Consider the following 17797-nt stretch of genomic DNA (forward strand, 5'->3'; position numbering starts at 1 on the left):
CTCCTTCACATAGAGTTGTTCAGACTGTATGTGGACTGTGAACCATTGTCCCACTCCTCGTCAATGGCTGTGTGAAGTTGCTGGATATTGGCAGGAACTGGAACGCTGTCGTACACGTCGATCCAGAGCATCCCGCACATGCTTAATGGGTGACATGCCTGGTGAGTATGCAGGCCATGGAAGAACTGGGACATTTTCAGCTTCCAGGAGTTGTGTCCAGATAAGAGACATGTGGCTGTGCATTATGCTGAAACATGAGGTGATGGCGGCAGATGAATGACACAATGGGCCTCAGGATCTCGTCCCAGTATCTCTGCATTCAAATTGCCATTGATAAAATGCAATTGTGTTTGTTGTCCGTAGTTTATGCCTGTCCATACCATAATCACCCAGGGGGACTCTGTTCTCAACATTGACATCAGCAAACCACTCAACGCCATACAAGTTGTTTGCCATCTGCCTGAAGAGCACACGTCTCCAGCGTGGCAGTGGCCATCGAAGGTGAACATTTTCCCACTGAAGTTGGTTACGACGCCAAACTGCAGTTGGGTCAAGAGCATGGTGAAGATGAAGAGCACGCAGGTGAGCTTCCCCGAGACGGTTTCTGAGTTTGTGTAGGAATTCTTTGGTTGTCCAGGTGGCTGGTCTCAGATGATCTTGCAGGTGAAGATTATTTTACTAGGCAAGTCGGTGAAGAACAAATTCTTACTTACATTTACGGCACACAGGCCAAACCCGGATTGACGCCTGGCCAATTGTGCACCGCCCTATGGGACTCTCAATCAGGCCGGTTGCGATACAGCCAGGGAGGCAAATATGAAGGTCCTGGACTGGTTACACGTGGTCTGCGGTTGTGAGGCCTGTTGGACGTACTGCCAAATTCTCTGAAATGACGTTGGAGGTGGCTTATGGTAGAGAAATGAACATTCAATTCTATGGCAACAGCTCTGGTGGACATTCTCAGGTCATCCCGCAGGTGAAGAAGCCGGATGTGGAGGTCCTGAGCTGGACTGGTTACAAAGTAGTCTGCGGTTGTGAGGCTGGTTGGACAGATTGCCATTTTTAGAGAATTTGGCAGAGGCAACTTACTGTAGAGAAATGAATATTCAATTCTCTGGCGGACATTCCTGCAGTCAGCATACCAATTGAGACATCTGTGGCATTGTGTTTTGACAAAACAGCACATTTTAGTGGCCTTTTATGGTCCCCCCAGCACAAGGTGCATCTGTGTAATGATCATGCTGTTTAATCAGCTTCTTGATATGCCACACATGTCAGGTGGATGGATTACCTTGGTAAATGAGAAATGATCACTAACAGGGAAGGAAACACATTTGTTCACAACATTTGAGAAATGTTTTCTGATGCACAATAAAACTTTTCTGGGATCTTTTATTTCAACTCATAAAACGTGGGAACACATTACATGTTGAATTTATATTTTTGTTCATTATACATCCAAGCAATGCAATTATCTGAACATCTGCATGGGAGGCATTTATTAAAAATGATCAACCAAACTCCTTTCTTTAGACACTTGCCCTAATATAATTGGTTACGCAATTTCTTGTCTCTGCATCACAACAGTCGGGGAACCAATCAAAAGACCAGCATCTGAGAGGGATGTCGTCCTATGACTTCAACACAAATCAAAAATGTGTCTTGCGCTTAACAATTTAGCAAGACGAGTTATCAGAAAATATTAAAAACAAAACCAGGCATACAAAACTCCCTACATTCTCCAGACCCATTCATGGTTGGTTCCTCCTGGTACAGTACATTGGTTAAAATAAAGAGTTACAAGACTGTATGACTAAACATGAAAGCATGAAAAAAAAAAAGAAAAGACAAAAAAAGAATTGCTGAAACATCCACTCTTGCGTTACAAACGAACTCTATCCAAGCGTAAACATTTCCAACACTTGTCATCATTCCTAAACAGGAGTCTTCGTCCCTGTGGTACTTTGAGCTTTGGCCTTCTCCTTTTCCAGATGTTTCTAAAAAAAAAAGAAAAAAAAAGACAGCATTTAGATTGCAGAACAAAATGTTTTTTTTCTTCTTGTGGATACAAAGTGAGAGACGTATTGGTGTGTTTCGTGTCAGAGGTTTAAATGACTCATTTTGGTATATCTGCTAATTGACTAAAATATTGTATGTGTTTACCTTGAGTTTTTGGTAGTGAGATTGACTGCTACAGTGAACCTTCTTGGCCGTCTCCTCATTGGAATAGAACAGGAAACAGACTCTACAGTAGTACCCCATCTTCACATATTCAACACCTGCAATCAGACAAGTGTCACTATGATGTTTGGTTGGAAGAATTTCACAAAAAAAAAGAAGGTCTACACCTGTTCTATTCAGGGCATGTGACAAATAACATTTGATTTGATGTATGAAATGATGTATGAAAGTATGATATCATCTACATGGTCAAAAGTATGTGGACACCTGCTCGTTGTACATTCCCAAAATCATGGGCATTAATATAAAGTTGCCCCACCCCCCTTTCACTGCTATAACAGCCTCCAGTCTTCTGGGAAGGCTTTCCACTAGATGTTGGAACATCCATTCAGCCACAAGAGCATTAGTGAGGACGGGCACTGATGTTGGGCGATTAGGCCTGGCTCGTAGTCGGCATTCCAATTCATCCCAAAGGTGTTCGATGGGGTTAAGGTCGGGGCTCTGTGCAGGCCAGTCAAGTTCTTCCACACCGATCTTAACAAACCGTTTCTGTATGAACCTTGCTTTGTGCACATGGGGCATTGTCATGCTGAAACAGGAAAGGGCCTGTTGCCACAAAATTGGAAGCACAGAATTGTCTAGAATGTCATTGTATGCTGTAAGGTTAAGATCTCCCTTCACTGTAACTAAGGGGCCGAACCATGATAAACAGCCCCAGACCATTATTCCTCCTCCACCAAACGTTACAGTTGACACTATGCATTAGGGCAGGTAGCGTTCTCCTGGCATCCACCAAACCCAGATTCGTCTGTTAGACTGCCAGATGGTGAAGCGTGATTCATCACTCCAGAGAACGTGTTTCCACTGCTCCAGAGTCCAATGGCGGAGAGCTTTACACCTCTCCAGCCGACGCTTGTTGAAACGCATGGTGATCTTAGGCTCGTGTGAGGCTGTTCGGCCATGGAAACCCATTTCATGAAGCTCCCGATGAACAGTTCCTGTGCTGAGGCCATTTTGAACTCACAACCGAGGACAGACAATTTCTACGTGCTTCCGAACTCGGCGGCCCCGTTCTGTGAGCTTGTGTGGCCTACCACTTCGCGGTTGAGCCGTTGTTGCTCCTAGACGTTTCCACTTCACAATAACAACACTTACAGTTGACCTTGGGCCGCTCTAGCAGGGCATACATTGAAAGTCACTGAGCTCTTCATTAAGGCCATTCTACTGCCAATGTTTGTCTATGGAGATTGCATGGCTGTTTGCTTGATTTTATACACCTGTCTGCAACAAAAAAATTGACTGAATCCACTAAATGAAAGGGGTGTGCAGATACTCTTGTCTATGTAGTGCATATTTTTAATGCGTTGGACAAGACAAAAGTTGTCTGACAGAAAAATAAAATTATTCTTTACGTTATATATAAAAATTTAAAAAAAAGTATTTCTAAACACATATAAAACCATTTCCTCCTCGAGCATTAATCTGAGCATGTCCTTACCCACTGGGTTGTTAGACTCATAAGGCCCCAGAGGAACCGGGCTGGTCGATGAAAGCTTCCCCTCAGCCTGGGATGGTGTGCAGGCAGTCTCTCCATTCTCCTCAACGCTCCTCACACTCACTATGGAAATGGCCGTCTCGTTTTCCTCCATTTTGATGTTCTACGGCACAGAACAATAAAGATACTACTTTTGGTTGACAAACTAAAACGGCATGGGGTTACATCCCAGAATGGCGTCATATTCCCCATCAGATCATCATAGAGGGATTGCTGATGATGACAGCGAACTACGTTTGACCAAAGCCCCATAGGACTGTGACCCGTAGTAATACACTATAGTGAATATGGTGACATTTTCAGAACAACCTAAGCCAGATAAACTTACCATGTCAGTGTCAATCTTGTGTACAGCTGAGGTCTCAGAGGGTTGACCGTGCTCTCCCTGTACCTCCTCCTCCTCCTTCCTAACCTCACTCTGCTCAGTGGGCGTCTCCACCATCTTCTCCTCGTCAGGCTTGTCTGCTGATGAAGATGCCGTCTCCTCTCTGGACTTCTTGACTGGAGGTTCTTCATCCTGTTTGGCTGAGCTTTTGGCTGCGGAGCTCCTGTGGGAGCTCGCTTCACTGCCCGATCGCTCCCTCTTCGACGACCTCTTCTTCTCCTCAGAGTCAGGGGCAGGTGGTCGGTGTCTAGTGTGGGAAAGAGTATTTCATCTTTAGTGTCGCCATCTTAGTAGTGACAGAAATAAGTTGAAATGTACATGGCTCACAGCAATTACATTAACTGTTGTTTCATTTGACTCACCCGTATTTGAGCTGTTTGTACTTCCTGCTCACGTACACCGTTAGTCGCTTGCCTTCGAATTTAGGGGGCGTGTCCTTGTAGGTCTCAGACATTCTCTCAGCGTCCTCTCCACGTTCCATCTCAATGAAACACTAGAAATTAAATAATTAATATACAAAACAAATTTGGATTTCTATTGTATCCCACTCTTTCCAAAAAGCTCTGTAGCCGAAGAGAGAACAAAATATTTCATTACCTCGTTGCGAGATCTGTTCAGGAAATAGCGTCTCACTTTGCCGAACGGTTCAGCAATTTTCAGAAGAGAGGCATCTGAGGATTTGAAGTGGGGAATCTGACCCACGTATACCACTCTCCCACTCTGCAAGAAGAACAAAAAAAAACAAACATTAAAAACAACTTCTACTGTAGAAGGCTGACCAACAATCTGCAGGTACTGAGCTCACCTGAATGGTAGCGTATGTCTGTGAGTGGTAGATTTTCACAGATTTCCCGCACACAGTCGGTGTTACATTCCCACTGTAGAAATTGACCATTGCTTTCGCCTCTTCCTCCGAATTGAGTTGCAGAAAGGCCTAGGTTCACCAACAAAGAAAATATACACAATAGTTAAACGTTGACTTCATTATCTATTTTTCCCCCCGCTTTTTAACTGTCAAATTAAATCTATCAACCAACTTTACCTCAGGTCTCACGTCAAGCACCAGGTGCTGAACTACAGTACCGAAGGGCTTGGCCAGGGCCAAGATCTCATTCAGAAAACCATAGGCTCGTTTAAATCCCACAACGTTGACCACTCTCAATCCCCCAATTTTCTTAGAGCTTCCTGCAAAGAGAGGACGAGGGCGACAATTACACAACTGTTTACTTTCACCCAACAACAGTTGCTGTAGCTTACTTTTCATGTGGGCCGACACTGTAGCAATGGTTTTCAATTCCACAGACGCTGTCAATCAATCATCCTAAATTAAATGATCATACATCATGCTAGATAGGTGAAGTTAATGTTGTTTACCTGAAGAGGAGTACTTTTCTTTGGATGAGGAGTCCTGTCTCTCCAAGTCCTCGTCCTCTGCCAGCTCATCCAGAGTCACAAAGTCATCCATGTTCTCTGGGAAATCCTGCTCCATGCTGCCCTCCTCCTGACGGAAACGAACAACATGTTAGTTACATATTTAACATAAAGCACCAGTCAAAAGGTTTGGACGCACCTACTCATTCAAGGGTTTTTTCCTTTATTTTTTAAAACTATTTTCTACATTGTAGAATAATAGTGAAGACATCACAACTATGAAATAACACATGGAATCATGTAGTAACCCCAAAAAAGTATTAAACAAATCAAAATATATTTTAGATTCTTCAAATAGCCAACATTTGCCTTGATGACAGCTTTGCACACGCTTGGCAATTCTCTCAACCAGCATCACCGGGAATGCTTTTCCAACAGTCTTGAAGGAGTTTGCACTTATTGGCTGCTTTTCCTTCCCTCTGCGGTCCAACTCATCCCAAACCATCTCTATTGGATTGAGGTCAGGTGACTAGGTCTGATGCAGCACTCCATCACTCTTCTTCTTGGTCAAATAGCCCTTACACAGCCAGAAGGTGTGTTTTAGGTCATTGTCCTGTTAAAAAAAACAAATGATAGTGGAACTAAGCCCAAACCAGATGGGATGGCGTATCACTGCAAAATGCTGTGGTAGCCATGCGAGTTACTTGTGCCTTGAATTCTAAATAAATCACTCCCACACCTCTTCCTCCATGCTTCACGGTGGGAATTACACACGCGGAGATCCTCCGTTCACCTACTCAGCGTCTAACAAAGACACGGCGGTTGGAACCAAAAATCTCACATTTGTACTAATCAGACCAAAGGACAGATTTCCACCAGTCTAATGTCCATCTCTCGTGTTTCTTGGCCCAAGCATGTCTCTTCTTATTATTGGTGTCCTTTAGTAGTGGTTTATTTGCAGCAATTCAACTATGCAGGTCTTATTCACAGTCTCCTCTGAAGAGTTGATGTTGAGATGTGTCTGTTACTTGAACTCGGCAAAACATTTATTTGGGCTGCAATTTGAGGCTGGTAACTCTAATGACCTTATACTCTGCAGCAGAGGTAACTCTGGGTCTTCCATTCCTGTGAGGATCCTCATGAGAGCCAGTTTCATCATAGCGCTTGATGGTTTTTGCGACTGCACTTGAAGAAACTTCCAAAGTTCTTGAAATGGTCCGTATTGACTGACCTTCATGTCTTAAAGTAATGAACTGTCGTTGATCTTTGCGTATTTGAGCAGTTCTTGCCATAATATGGACTTGGTCTTTAACCAAATACGGCTATCTACTGTATACCAACCCTACCTCGTCACAACACAGATGATTGGCTCAAATGCATTTAGACAAATAAACTTTTAACAAGGCACACCTGTTAATTGAAATGCATTTCAGGTGACTACCTCATGAAGCTGGTTGAGAGAATGCCAAGACTGTGCAAAGCTGTCATCAAGGCAAAGGATGGCTACTTTGAAGAATCAAACAAAATATATTTTGAACACTTTTTTGGTTACTGCATGATTCGGTGTTATTTAATAGTTTTGATGTCTTCACTATTATTCTACAATGTAGAAAATAGTAAAAATAAAAACCCTGCAATGAGTAGGTGTCCCCAAACTTTTGACTGGTACTGTATGTGAACATATTAGTTACATATTATAAATACATGTTTACAATATGAAAAATATACATTATTTTATTTATTTAAGGGAGATATGACACTGTTCTCAACAGAACAAAAACACAAGAGGAGTGCCAACTTGTAAGCAAGACAAATATTTTCTTGGACTGTAAATGTTATCTGTTGTTGACCTACCTGGTCTGCAGGTAGTTGTTCCTCATGCATCTCTGAGCTCTCTGCTGGCTCTGCCGACGGCATGTCATCCTTGTCCTCGGTCTCTGGCTCGTCTGTAGTGGCTTCAGTTTCCATCTGTTCACTCTCAGGCTCTCCCTCCGCTTTCTCCTCTGGACCAGGCACAGTCCCCTCCTCCACGTCTGACCCCTCAGCCTGCTCTGTGACATCACTACTGCTCAGAACCTTGGCAGTGCTCGGAACGTCGTCGGAGTCCGGAGCAGGTTCCTTCTCCTCCTGGGATTCCAGACTGGTGTTGGCAGCGGTCTCTGGGTCCTCCGTCACACCTTCAGCATTGTCCTCTGACGACCTAACATCATGCGAACCTTGGTCTCCCTCTCCTTTGCACTCCTCGGCGTCATCTCCCTCCATCACACCTGCCACCTCATCACCCGACCCCTCCCCCTCTCCTCCTGACCTCTCCCCCTTTCTCTCTGCACCGCAGTCCTCTCCTTTTGGTGGTTCCACCTTGTCCTCTTTGGCTTTGCTGCTAGAGGAAGATTTACCACTTCTGGAAGAACTTTTGTCTTTGGACCCAGTACTACTGTTGCTTCTCCTTCTCTTATCATCCATCAGTTTGTTGGAGTGATTACTCACACTGTTACAGACAGACAACAATCAACAATCAGTCCAGCTACTTCTGTGAAAAAAAAAAGGCCAACTAAGTCCTCTAATGTGATAATGAAGCACTGAATCAATCTTGGGAATTCTTACTTTAAGGTCTTGTACTTGGTACAGATGTTTAAACGGACAGTCTTTCCCTGGATGGTCAGGGGATTCAGAGTGTAGTACTTCACCAACATCTCAGCATCCTCCGCAGACCCCAGCTGAACAAAAGACTAGGAAGACAAACGTTTATACATTTTAAGCCTTCATGACAGATTCAAAATATAATAAAATAAAAAAATATCCCCGTGCCTCCTTGCAGCGTGCCTAAGGCACGTTCACACAGAGGAGCAGGGACCCTGGGCATCTTTCTTTTGGTGTTTTTCCAGGGTCAGTAGAAAGGCCTCTTTAGTGTCCTAAGCTTTCTTAACTGTGACCTTACTTGCCTACCGTCTGTAAGCTGTTAGTGTCTTAACGACCGTTCCACAGGTGCATGTTCATTAACTGTTTATGCTTCATTGAACAACCATGGGAAACAGTGTTTAAACCCTCTACAAATGAACCTCTTGAAATCCAAATAACTTCACGCAAATTATCTTTGAAAGTCAGGGTCCTGAAAAAGGGGCCGTTTCTTTTTTTGCTGAGTTTAATAACAAATAATATGCGCCATTTAGCAGACGCTTTTATCCAAACATTAGTATATATTTTTTTTATACAGAGAATAAGTAGGACTTTTACCTCATCAGTTAGAAACAAGTGTTTCTCCACGGTGCCGAAGCGCCGCGCGATGGTGAGGAGTTCCTGCTTCTTCTCGTTCTCACGAGGCAAGTTGGAGAAGAAGACGACCTGCGATTGGTTCACCGCCGCCGGCTCTTTGCCTTGTTTCGCCTCCCGGTTGATTCTCTCAGTTCTGCTGTCTTTCTGTATTCAGAGAGAGGAACATATTGCGTGTACTGGTTTTGATCACTGGGGTCGTTAACGGTCAGCTCAGATAGAAATGCAGCCGAGTGACTTGAGGTATTTCCTCTATACAGCAGACACAGGTAAAAACAAATTAAAAATAGATGAATAAGGACAATATTCCAATATTACCCGAATCACCATGAGTTCCTTGGACAGATAACAAGTGATTTGTTTCCCATGCAACATCGCTGGGTTCTGCTGGTAGTAGCTCACCACATCCCGAGCTTCCTTATGAGTCTCCATCTCTAAAAAGGCCTGTGGGAGTAGGAATACGCATCATGAACCCTGTGCTACAGGACCAGTCATCGGGTGCTCTAATACAACAACGACGTCATCTGTTTTACTTACATTAAAATGGGTAATAGGAGCAAGTCAAGTGTTTGAAAGAGTTTGCGTTGTGATCTATACATTTCCAGTTGTACTGTAATACGTTAGTTAATAAAGCAGAATTGATTTATACATTGTAATAAGGAGGAAAGTGGTGTGAAAACACACAAAAAAAGGGGGTGGTTTCCTGGACACTCCAATTAAGAATCTTTACAGGCAACGACTAGGGGCGTCTTCTCTCAAAAGTGTGTGTGTGTGTGCGGGCACAAAACAACAACATAAAAAGACAACCTCGCGTGCGACAGTTTCAAGTTTGAACTTGAGGAGGAAAGCGTGCATATTTCCACTCACTTCTCAGACCATGGATTTGCAGAAGTTCTAGTGGTTGATCAATTGCATTGCAAGCAAAAAAATGATTTTTTTTGAAGTGTTTGAGGCACGGGAATTCTAATAATGGTCAGCCAATAAAAACAGAATGTGGGTCTGGTGTGAAAACAGATGTATTTGCAGTTGGGGAAGGAGATTGCATAGCAGCATATTGACGAATATAGTTCTATCATTTTTTTTTATTTAGTCAGAAAAGTCACTGCAAAATATTAAAACATTCTGCCCACACCTCTACAGAAATGTGATCAAATTTACCATGACTGTCATAACTGTCATGACCCAGTTCTAACATTTCTGAATCACACAGCAAACGAGGGTGTTCTTATTGTTTACATAAAAGGGTGAATGGAGGCTGTTTTCCAGACGGGCTGTAACGCTTGTTCACGTGCGCAGAAATACAGTATGGCTCTGATAATTTTGATAAATCCCATTAGTTTGTTTGCGCACGCAAATCCTAGAATCTCCACGTACGCCCAGAATTGAACATGGCCCCTGGCAAGGTGGCACAAAGTGTCGTGTTGTACCTTGTTCTTCAGTACCAGGTGTTCACAGAGAGTTCCAAAGGGTTCAACCAGGGCGAACAGGGCTTTGTTAGACAGAGGACTCATGTCATATTTGGCCACCACGACTTTGCTTCTGATCTGAGGACGAGAACAGTTCAGAACGATACAAAAACAGGTTGAATCCATGACTTTCACACCTAAGACATACCAGTAAAAATACATTTGTTTTTGATGAGGAGTTACCTGGTCACTGCATTGCAGTAAAAATATTGTATTTGATCAAGATAATGTCATGACAAATAAAATACATTACCTGCTTAAGTGCCATAGAGCGTTGATGTGGCTTGCCTGAACCAACATTAGATCCAACACCACCACCTAAACAGACATATGCACACAATGTATATAGACTCTTTTTTTCCCTACTGTGTTATTGACTTGTTTATTGTTTACTCCATGTGTAACTCTGTGTTGTCTGTTCACACTGCTATGCTTTATCTTGGCCAGGTCGCAGTTGTAAATGTGAACTTGTTCTCAACTAGCCTACCTGGTTAAATAAAGGTGAAATAAAAAAAGAGGTTCTATTTATTATTATTAATAATAATAATAATAATAATAATAATAATAATAAATATATATATATATATATATATATAAATAAATAAAACCTCTGTGTTATATATATATACACACACACATACATAACATATATGGCTTTTCAAGGAGCCACATTCACTTAAATTACAACATGGCAGGTGCCAGCCAAACAAAACATGGATTACTGTCTTCCTTTGTCCCGAGACTGATTACAGGGTCAGGAAGCCAATATGTCATTTAGTAATTTGGGTGAACTAGGCCTATCCCTTTAACGACAATGATAACATGGTAATGAATACAGAAATTAATCAGTAAGTGACAGGAGTAAGTATACATTGACGGCATCCGGGGAAAAAAAAAGGCACCCTATTCCCTATATAGTGCACTACTTTTGGCCAGAGCCCTATGGAACCCTAATCGAAAGTAGTGCACTAAAAGGGAATAGGATTCCATTTCAGACACGGACACAAACACAGCATTACCCCAACCGGAGTTCAAGCGCCCTCCTCCAGCCTGCTGCCTTTCAGCAATGGGGATGGGTCCCAGAAGACCGTCTGATTGATTGGTGGTCTCCAGTAGATGAGACCCACCGCTGAAAAGGGACAAACATGAGATTCAGTCTAATTACATAAGACTGATTCAGCTACGTATTTAAAGTGCAACTTCACTTCCTGATTTGGCCTCGTTTTATATTTGGTTCATTAAGAAATGCTATTGTCCATGACTTAATTGGTTTTGGGGGTGTGGTTGTCTCGTGGGTGTGGGTGTGTGTGTGTTCGCAGTTGACAAGAAATTTAAAAAAAAAAATGATTTAGACAATTAACTTTAGCTGACTGGTATGCGATGGTGGTAAATTTGGTTTGAATTTGGATAGCCTATGTCTGGGGCTAGTTAGGGGCCATCAATAAATTACACAATGTAAATTAGATAATATTCTCATTCTTTTTTAGTTCTCAATAAATGCTTTCAATATTTGTAAATTAATTTATACAATTTATAGTTGGTTTGGGTTTAAGTCACTGAAATGTCAACATATTGTCCCATTTTATCGATGGTCCCTAACGAGCCACATAGGGATATCCAAAGTCAACCCAAAATTTACCGAAGGGATTCCAATCGGGTCGAGAGCAGCTCTGGATGTATAATTTCTAGTGTGATGCCAGCTGTCGGCAGGATTAAAACAAAGCCAGCCTTCGTTTATGTTGTGATGCAGTCAAGGGCCACAAGCCTCACAAAAATAAATAAAAAAATAAACTGTTTTGGACAAGACGGACTTTGACCAAAATGACCGTATTTATACTTTGTAGTCAATGTTGACATTAGAATAAATGTTTCACACTCATAGATGCCACATAGGCTGTTCTCTAAATTAGTTTTTATTTTATTTTTTAAGGGGCAGTTACTCTTTAAATTCAAAACACCTGAAAGGTTTCTTGTTAAATGGTTTATCTTTATCAACTCTTGGGACTAATATTTGCAAAAATGTTATAACAACTGGCGTGTGCGTTTGAGAAAGAGAGAGCGAGAGCGTGTGTGCACGTGCGGGAAAGTGAGACACATACCTTCTGCTTGTGGCCATGTGTGGATCCCATTCTGGGTACCTAATGGTCATGGGAGAACATTGGTCAAAAATCATTGATGGTTCACACAATTTTATTTTAAAATGTTTATTTTTCCCTCTCTTCATGCTTTTTTTCAAGCAGGCAGGGTAAAAGTTGTACACAGACGTTTCAGTGGGTCTCTGAACTTTAGTCAAAACAACCTTGTTGCGAAAAGATCTTTACATAACGTAGTGTGTTTGAAGAGGAAATGTAACTTACATTTGCAGGAGGAGCCTCTGGTTTTCTGTGTGGCGTAATCCATCCGCGTGCTGGTTCCACTCCTGCAGACCAAGACAACCACTGGATGAGTGACTGATTTACTGAAGACATACACTGTATACATTAATTGGCTCCCACACCAATTAGAAAGCAAAAGGGTGATTCAACTACGGCTCTCCAAAAAAGGAGAAAGAAGCTGAATAAGTGGAGATATGATGCTACTATAAAACAGACTTGTTGAATAATTACTTAGTGTACTGTAGGATTGGCCTTTCATCACTTGATAAATCAAAAGATATAAAAGATTTGATTATAAAATTCAAAAAAGTGGTCTTGAATTGAAAGTGTCCGTGCGTTTATGAGAGTAGCAATCAAACTGAGATCAGAGTAGACGGTGTGAAATAGACAGGTAAAGTGGAAAATGAATTGGAGTTAATACTCACCATGGTAGAGTGCACGTCAAAATCACAAAGAGAGCACACATGGGGAAACATGTGAGGTGTAACTCCTAAGAAGTCCTGCACTTTGCCTTGGGACGGGGATCCCATTCTCCTGGTCATAAAGACACTGTCTGCCGCTGAAGGGGGACCCATGCCCATACCGCTGTAGCGATCACGGGAAAGATCTGAATACCACCCTGGATCTCTTCCACCGCTGCCGTGGCCATAGTCGAGTTCGTACCTTCCAGCTGAAGTGTCTTGGATGGAACTGTAGCCCAAGTCTCCTTGCTGAGCGTGGGCCGAAGCTTGCCCCATGGAACCACCCAGTTTGCCAACACGCATGCCATCCCAGTCGTCTCTGCTGGCTCTGTATGAGGGCTCAGAGGTGAGCCCGGACAGGTCCCCTCTAGAGTTGCCTGCCATGCGTCTGTCAGAATCCACCTTCCGGTTCTTAAGCTGCATTATAAGGTGAGGCAAGGTCTCCACACTAATGTTATCTTCTGGGATCTGTGCCAGCACGTCCAGGTCAGCGGGCGACAGGCCCAAGCTGGCAAATAGCTTCATGGAGTTGCCAATGTGGCTGCCGCCGCCACCACGACGGGACAGCTGCGGGTCACACTCACCACCACCCATACCCGAGGACATGCCGTGCAACTGTCTGGAGGTTGAGCCATGATGGAGACTGTCTGAACGCTGTTCATTCATGCTGAAGTTGAGGGTCTCAGCAGCAGCCAGAAGCCCGCGTCCCACAGCAAAGCTATCAGATGGAATCTTCTGGGACATGGCAATCCTCAAAATGGCCAACGAGCTCTAAACTAACTCAATGTGAGATTACACAGCACAATAAACAGAATAAGGAAGCAGTGAAAGTGAGGGCCAATTTAAGTCTTTGAACGAAGAGAAGATTGGGTCAATTCAAAAACTGACAACGACGTGGCAACAAGTCAACGTGGATGAGGAAAAAGGAAAACTCTCCTCTTCATCTGATGGAATATTTCTGCAGAAACATAATGGTGAAAGTGTATGGTGTAAGTTCTTGTCTGCCACCCTCCTCCACAGTTAGCATGGGGATATGGAGGTGCAAACAACACTGTCCGCAGCCAGGGTCAGTTAGCCTACAATGTACATAGAGCAAGTGTAGAGAGAACAGCCCAATTTAAATAGTCAATTGAACTGTGTTCAGAATCAGAATGTTAGGTTTATATGAAAGAAACAGGAAGAACCATTTATTAAAGCATTGAAGAGAGACCACTCACAGAAAAGGAGGGAAATGTACAGTAAAGCTTCAGACGTGAATTGACCTCATACGAAAGTAGAGGAAGATATACAGTAGCATTAACTGTATGTCATAGCCAGAAGAGAAGATATATCAAACATGACTTCATCTTCATAGAGAAAGGGTAATGCACCAAGTGACCAACAAATTGTCCTAACTGCAGTTTGGACACAACTTGGAAAAAGAGCTTTTAAAAAATGTTTAGTTACAAGGTTACAATGATTTAAAAAAAGGGAATTTGAATCCAGTCTCTGGATCGGAACACTGTTAGATCCTGCTATAGCAAAGACAACAGTATAGACAATGTATCGCAACATTAGCTATTCAAGTTGCTAACTAACACGAGACGCAGATAACCGCAAGAGCTGATTTTTCCGCTTTTTGTCTGTGCTGCCAAAAACATATGTACTCAGTATGTGAATATTTGCTGAATGTTGTGCGTACGAGATATAACTAAAAACGTTTAGTTTGAAGATGATAGTAGCCAACTAAAATGTTAATAGATAACAGCAGCATAACATATATTTGACGTGAAAGGCAAGGCCTCTGGCCTAGTTAGCTTACGAAGCTAAATTGATGGCAACGAGCTTGCATGTTTTCATCATGAGGTGTAATATTATGCTACAAAAATAACTCAATATAAACAATATACATTCGTAATATGTAACGTTAGTTATTTTACAGTCAAACGATGATTTCCCGAATGTAGGGAACTGAGGTTTATTATCCTTACCTGCGCAGGGTGGGCTCACACGGCGTTGAAGCTCTATAACGAGAGTCGCAGGGAGGATGCGCCCTGGTCACATGCGAAAGTCATACGATTCGTCCAATCGCTGACGCTCAACGTGTAAACAGCCTCAGCGGCCATTATTGCTCACTTGTCTTGGAAATAAAGAGTTGGAGAACAAAACAAAAGCAACAACGGACAGATTTGAACCTTCACCTGGTAAGTTGACCTTTATGAAATATATTGTAACGTTATATTAACATTGTTGTGGTCCATATAACACAGACATGTGTGTGCCTACTTGCTGCTTTTTTGCGAGCCGTCTTAACAAAGGTAGACAAGTTTCTTTAAATAAATAAAACCTTTATTTTACTAGGCAAGTCAGTTAAGAAGAATTTATTATTTACAATGACGGCCTACACCCCAAACCCGGACGACGCTGGGCCAATTGTGCGCCTATGGTACTCCCAATCACGGCCGGTTGTGTGACAGCCTGGATTCGAACCAGGGTGTCTGTAGTGACGCCTCGAGCACTGAGATGCAGTGCCTTAGACTGCTGCGCCACTCGGAAGCCCGAAACTATAACTACAATGTTGCTACCATTTTGAACTGTACTGTGTTTTTTCCCGAGTTGTTGATTGTTTATTGCTGTGTCTTATTATTACTGTGTTCTGAAATATTGTAATTGTTCTTCTGTTGGTCTATTTTTGAAGATACAACTAAGTTATCTCATCTTTGTTACAGGCAAAATGAAAGACCCAAGTCGCATCAACAACACCCCAAGCCTCAGCAACAGCGAACTTATCCTACACGGACAGTTCATCAATGATGACAATCCTTTTGCTGAATACATGTGGATGGAGAACGAGGAGGAATTTAACAGACAGGTACTCTACTTATTCCGCCTATTGATCAGGTACTAGATTAGGTAGCCAGTTGATTTAATATTTAATGTCTATACCACATACAAAGAAATAGCTGTTTTTGTATTCATTATTTCAATAATTTCATGTTGCGAAGAGTGGGTGTCTAAATTATTTTGAATGCTTTGTCCCCAGATTGAGGAGGAGCTGTGGGAGGAGGAGTTCATTGAGCAATGTTTCCAGGAGATGTTGGAGGAAGAGGAGAACGAATGGTTCATCCCAGCAAGAGATCTCCCTCTAACCCTCGGTCAACTCCAGAACCAACTCAACCTACTGGTCCTCTGTGACACAGGCATTGTCGACGGCCTGGCGGTAAATGTTTCAGTGATGTTGTTTGTCCAGGTTTCCTTAAAGTAAAGTCTGTGGAAAGTAGCCCATTTTAGTTGGCCTAGTCCTATTCTTGTGTAGGGAACCATTCAGGATCAGGTGGCATGCCAGGCTAGTCTCATGTGGCCATCCTTCAAAATCTTGTCTCTTCGACTCATGAAAAGCCTGTGTTTCTGAGGCTAGCCTGGTCCCAGATATGTATGTGCTTTCTTGCCACCACATTTCATGTGTTATTAGTCTTATGTTCAAAGGATACATCGTCCAATGAAATGTTTACTCGCAGGTTCCTTCTTGACAATGCAACGACAATAAGAAATAAGAAAAGATAAGAATACAAACAAAGTATATTTCTCAGTAGAATAGAATAACATTTTGAGCATACGTGTATATAAAGTATGATTTTTGTCTTGTTTGGCATGAGGAGTTGGCAAGATGACACAGGTTGGAACATACTTTACTAAGAGTAGGCCTATAATATCTCCATTTGTTTGGATTGAATCATCTCTGTAAGCTTTGATTACATTTTGCCTCATGATTTTTTTCCCCTCTTTAGATCAACAGCAATTTGAACCCTGAAGCACAGGAATTCGTACCAGGGTTGAAGCACTGAGACTAGTCCTCTGATGAACGAATCATCTGTCCACGCTGAAGCCAGTGTAGGAAGATCTGTTGGAGTTCTGTTACTCTGTTGCACTTAATGTGTTGCCAAAGTTTTCCAGCTAGCCCTGCATGTTTAACGTTTCAATAATGTTGTGTACATAAATCATATGTTTGTTGTAACTCTTCTGAATGTAAAAACAGGGTAGGAACCAGAATACTTTTTACTTGTATTTCTTATTTGAATATTATAGGCCTATGTTATGTAAGTTGTTCTACCATACCTGCCCCATCAAATAATACTTTTCTGTTCAATCAAAACTAGTGGTTCATCTCAATCACAAGATGTATTTTTATTAGATCTTTGTTTGCGTTATGAATTCAGTAAGAAAGTTCAGAGAACATATTTCTTTATACAGTCTAATTTTGTTGAAATGCAGTTTGCTATGAGATTAATATGTAATATCTTAGCCGGGTTTAAAGCTGGATGTTATAAATTAGATTACCTACTTTATAATATGTCTCGTTTGTGTTCTACATTTTACTTTCTTTTCAGTCTGAAATGCCAGGCTTATTTTAGAATTTATTTTCATTGCACCTCTTCCTGACATTATCTTTCAGAGCCTGGAGCTTGAAATCCTACTGCCATGTCGATGTTGACTTTAGTTTTTTCTAAATGCACCTAAAAGGAAAACTACTGTATAAAAAATTACCAAAACTATTGTACAAAAATCTAAATGTTTTTTTCTTTAAGTATTTGAAAATAAATGTTGGACTATATATTTTGTGATTTCACACAACAAATCATGGCCCCTGATCAATTCATACTCTTGTTTTATATATAGCAAACAAACACAAACACTCGATTCTTATATGGGTGCGTTCGTAAATTCGCGCTGGCACTACACTCCGATTTCATAAT

General features: G+C 42.0%; 2 protein-coding genes across 2 annotated transcripts; one reads left to right on the forward strand and one right to left on the reverse strand.

The window, feature by feature from the left end:
• Positions 1-1367: 1367 nt before the first annotated feature.
• On the reverse strand, positions 1368-15097 carry LOC135545473 (matrin-3-like). Its single transcript, XM_064973103.1, has 20 exons — positions 15035-15097; positions 13029-14022; positions 12586-12647; positions 12328-12366; positions 11248-11357; positions 10482-10546; positions 10190-10306; positions 9081-9206; positions 8727-8909; positions 8097-8221; positions 7347-7980; positions 5496-5622; positions 5164-5306; positions 4927-5055; positions 4719-4841; positions 4484-4614; positions 4065-4368; positions 3680-3839; positions 2164-2279; positions 1368-1997 (listed from the first exon to the last, which is right to left on the reverse strand). Exons 2-20 carry the CDS (start codon positions 13806-13808, stop codon positions 1935-1937), a joined length of 3537 nt encoding a protein of 1178 aa, XP_064829175.1. The 5' UTR covers positions 13809-14022; positions 15035-15097; the 3' UTR covers positions 1368-1934.
• Positions 15098-15134: 37 nt separating this feature from the next.
• On the forward strand, positions 15135-17655 carry LOC135545474 (polyadenylate-binding protein-interacting protein 2-like). The gene is made up of 4 exons (XM_064973104.1): positions 15135-15247; positions 15773-15915; positions 16087-16263; positions 16832-17655. The coding sequence occupies exons 2-4, from the start codon at positions 15778-15780 to the stop codon at positions 16886-16888; spliced, it is 372 nt and encodes a 123-aa protein (XP_064829176.1). The 5' UTR covers positions 15135-15247; positions 15773-15777; the 3' UTR covers positions 16889-17655.
• Positions 17656-17797: the final 142 nt, after the last annotated feature.

This window comes from Oncorhynchus masou, chromosome 9, assembly GCF_036934945.1.
Source record: "Oncorhynchus masou masou isolate Uvic2021 chromosome 9, UVic_Omas_1.1, whole genome shotgun sequence".
Classification (NCBI taxonomy): Eukaryota; Metazoa; Chordata; class Actinopteri; order Salmoniformes; family Salmonidae; genus Oncorhynchus; species Oncorhynchus masou.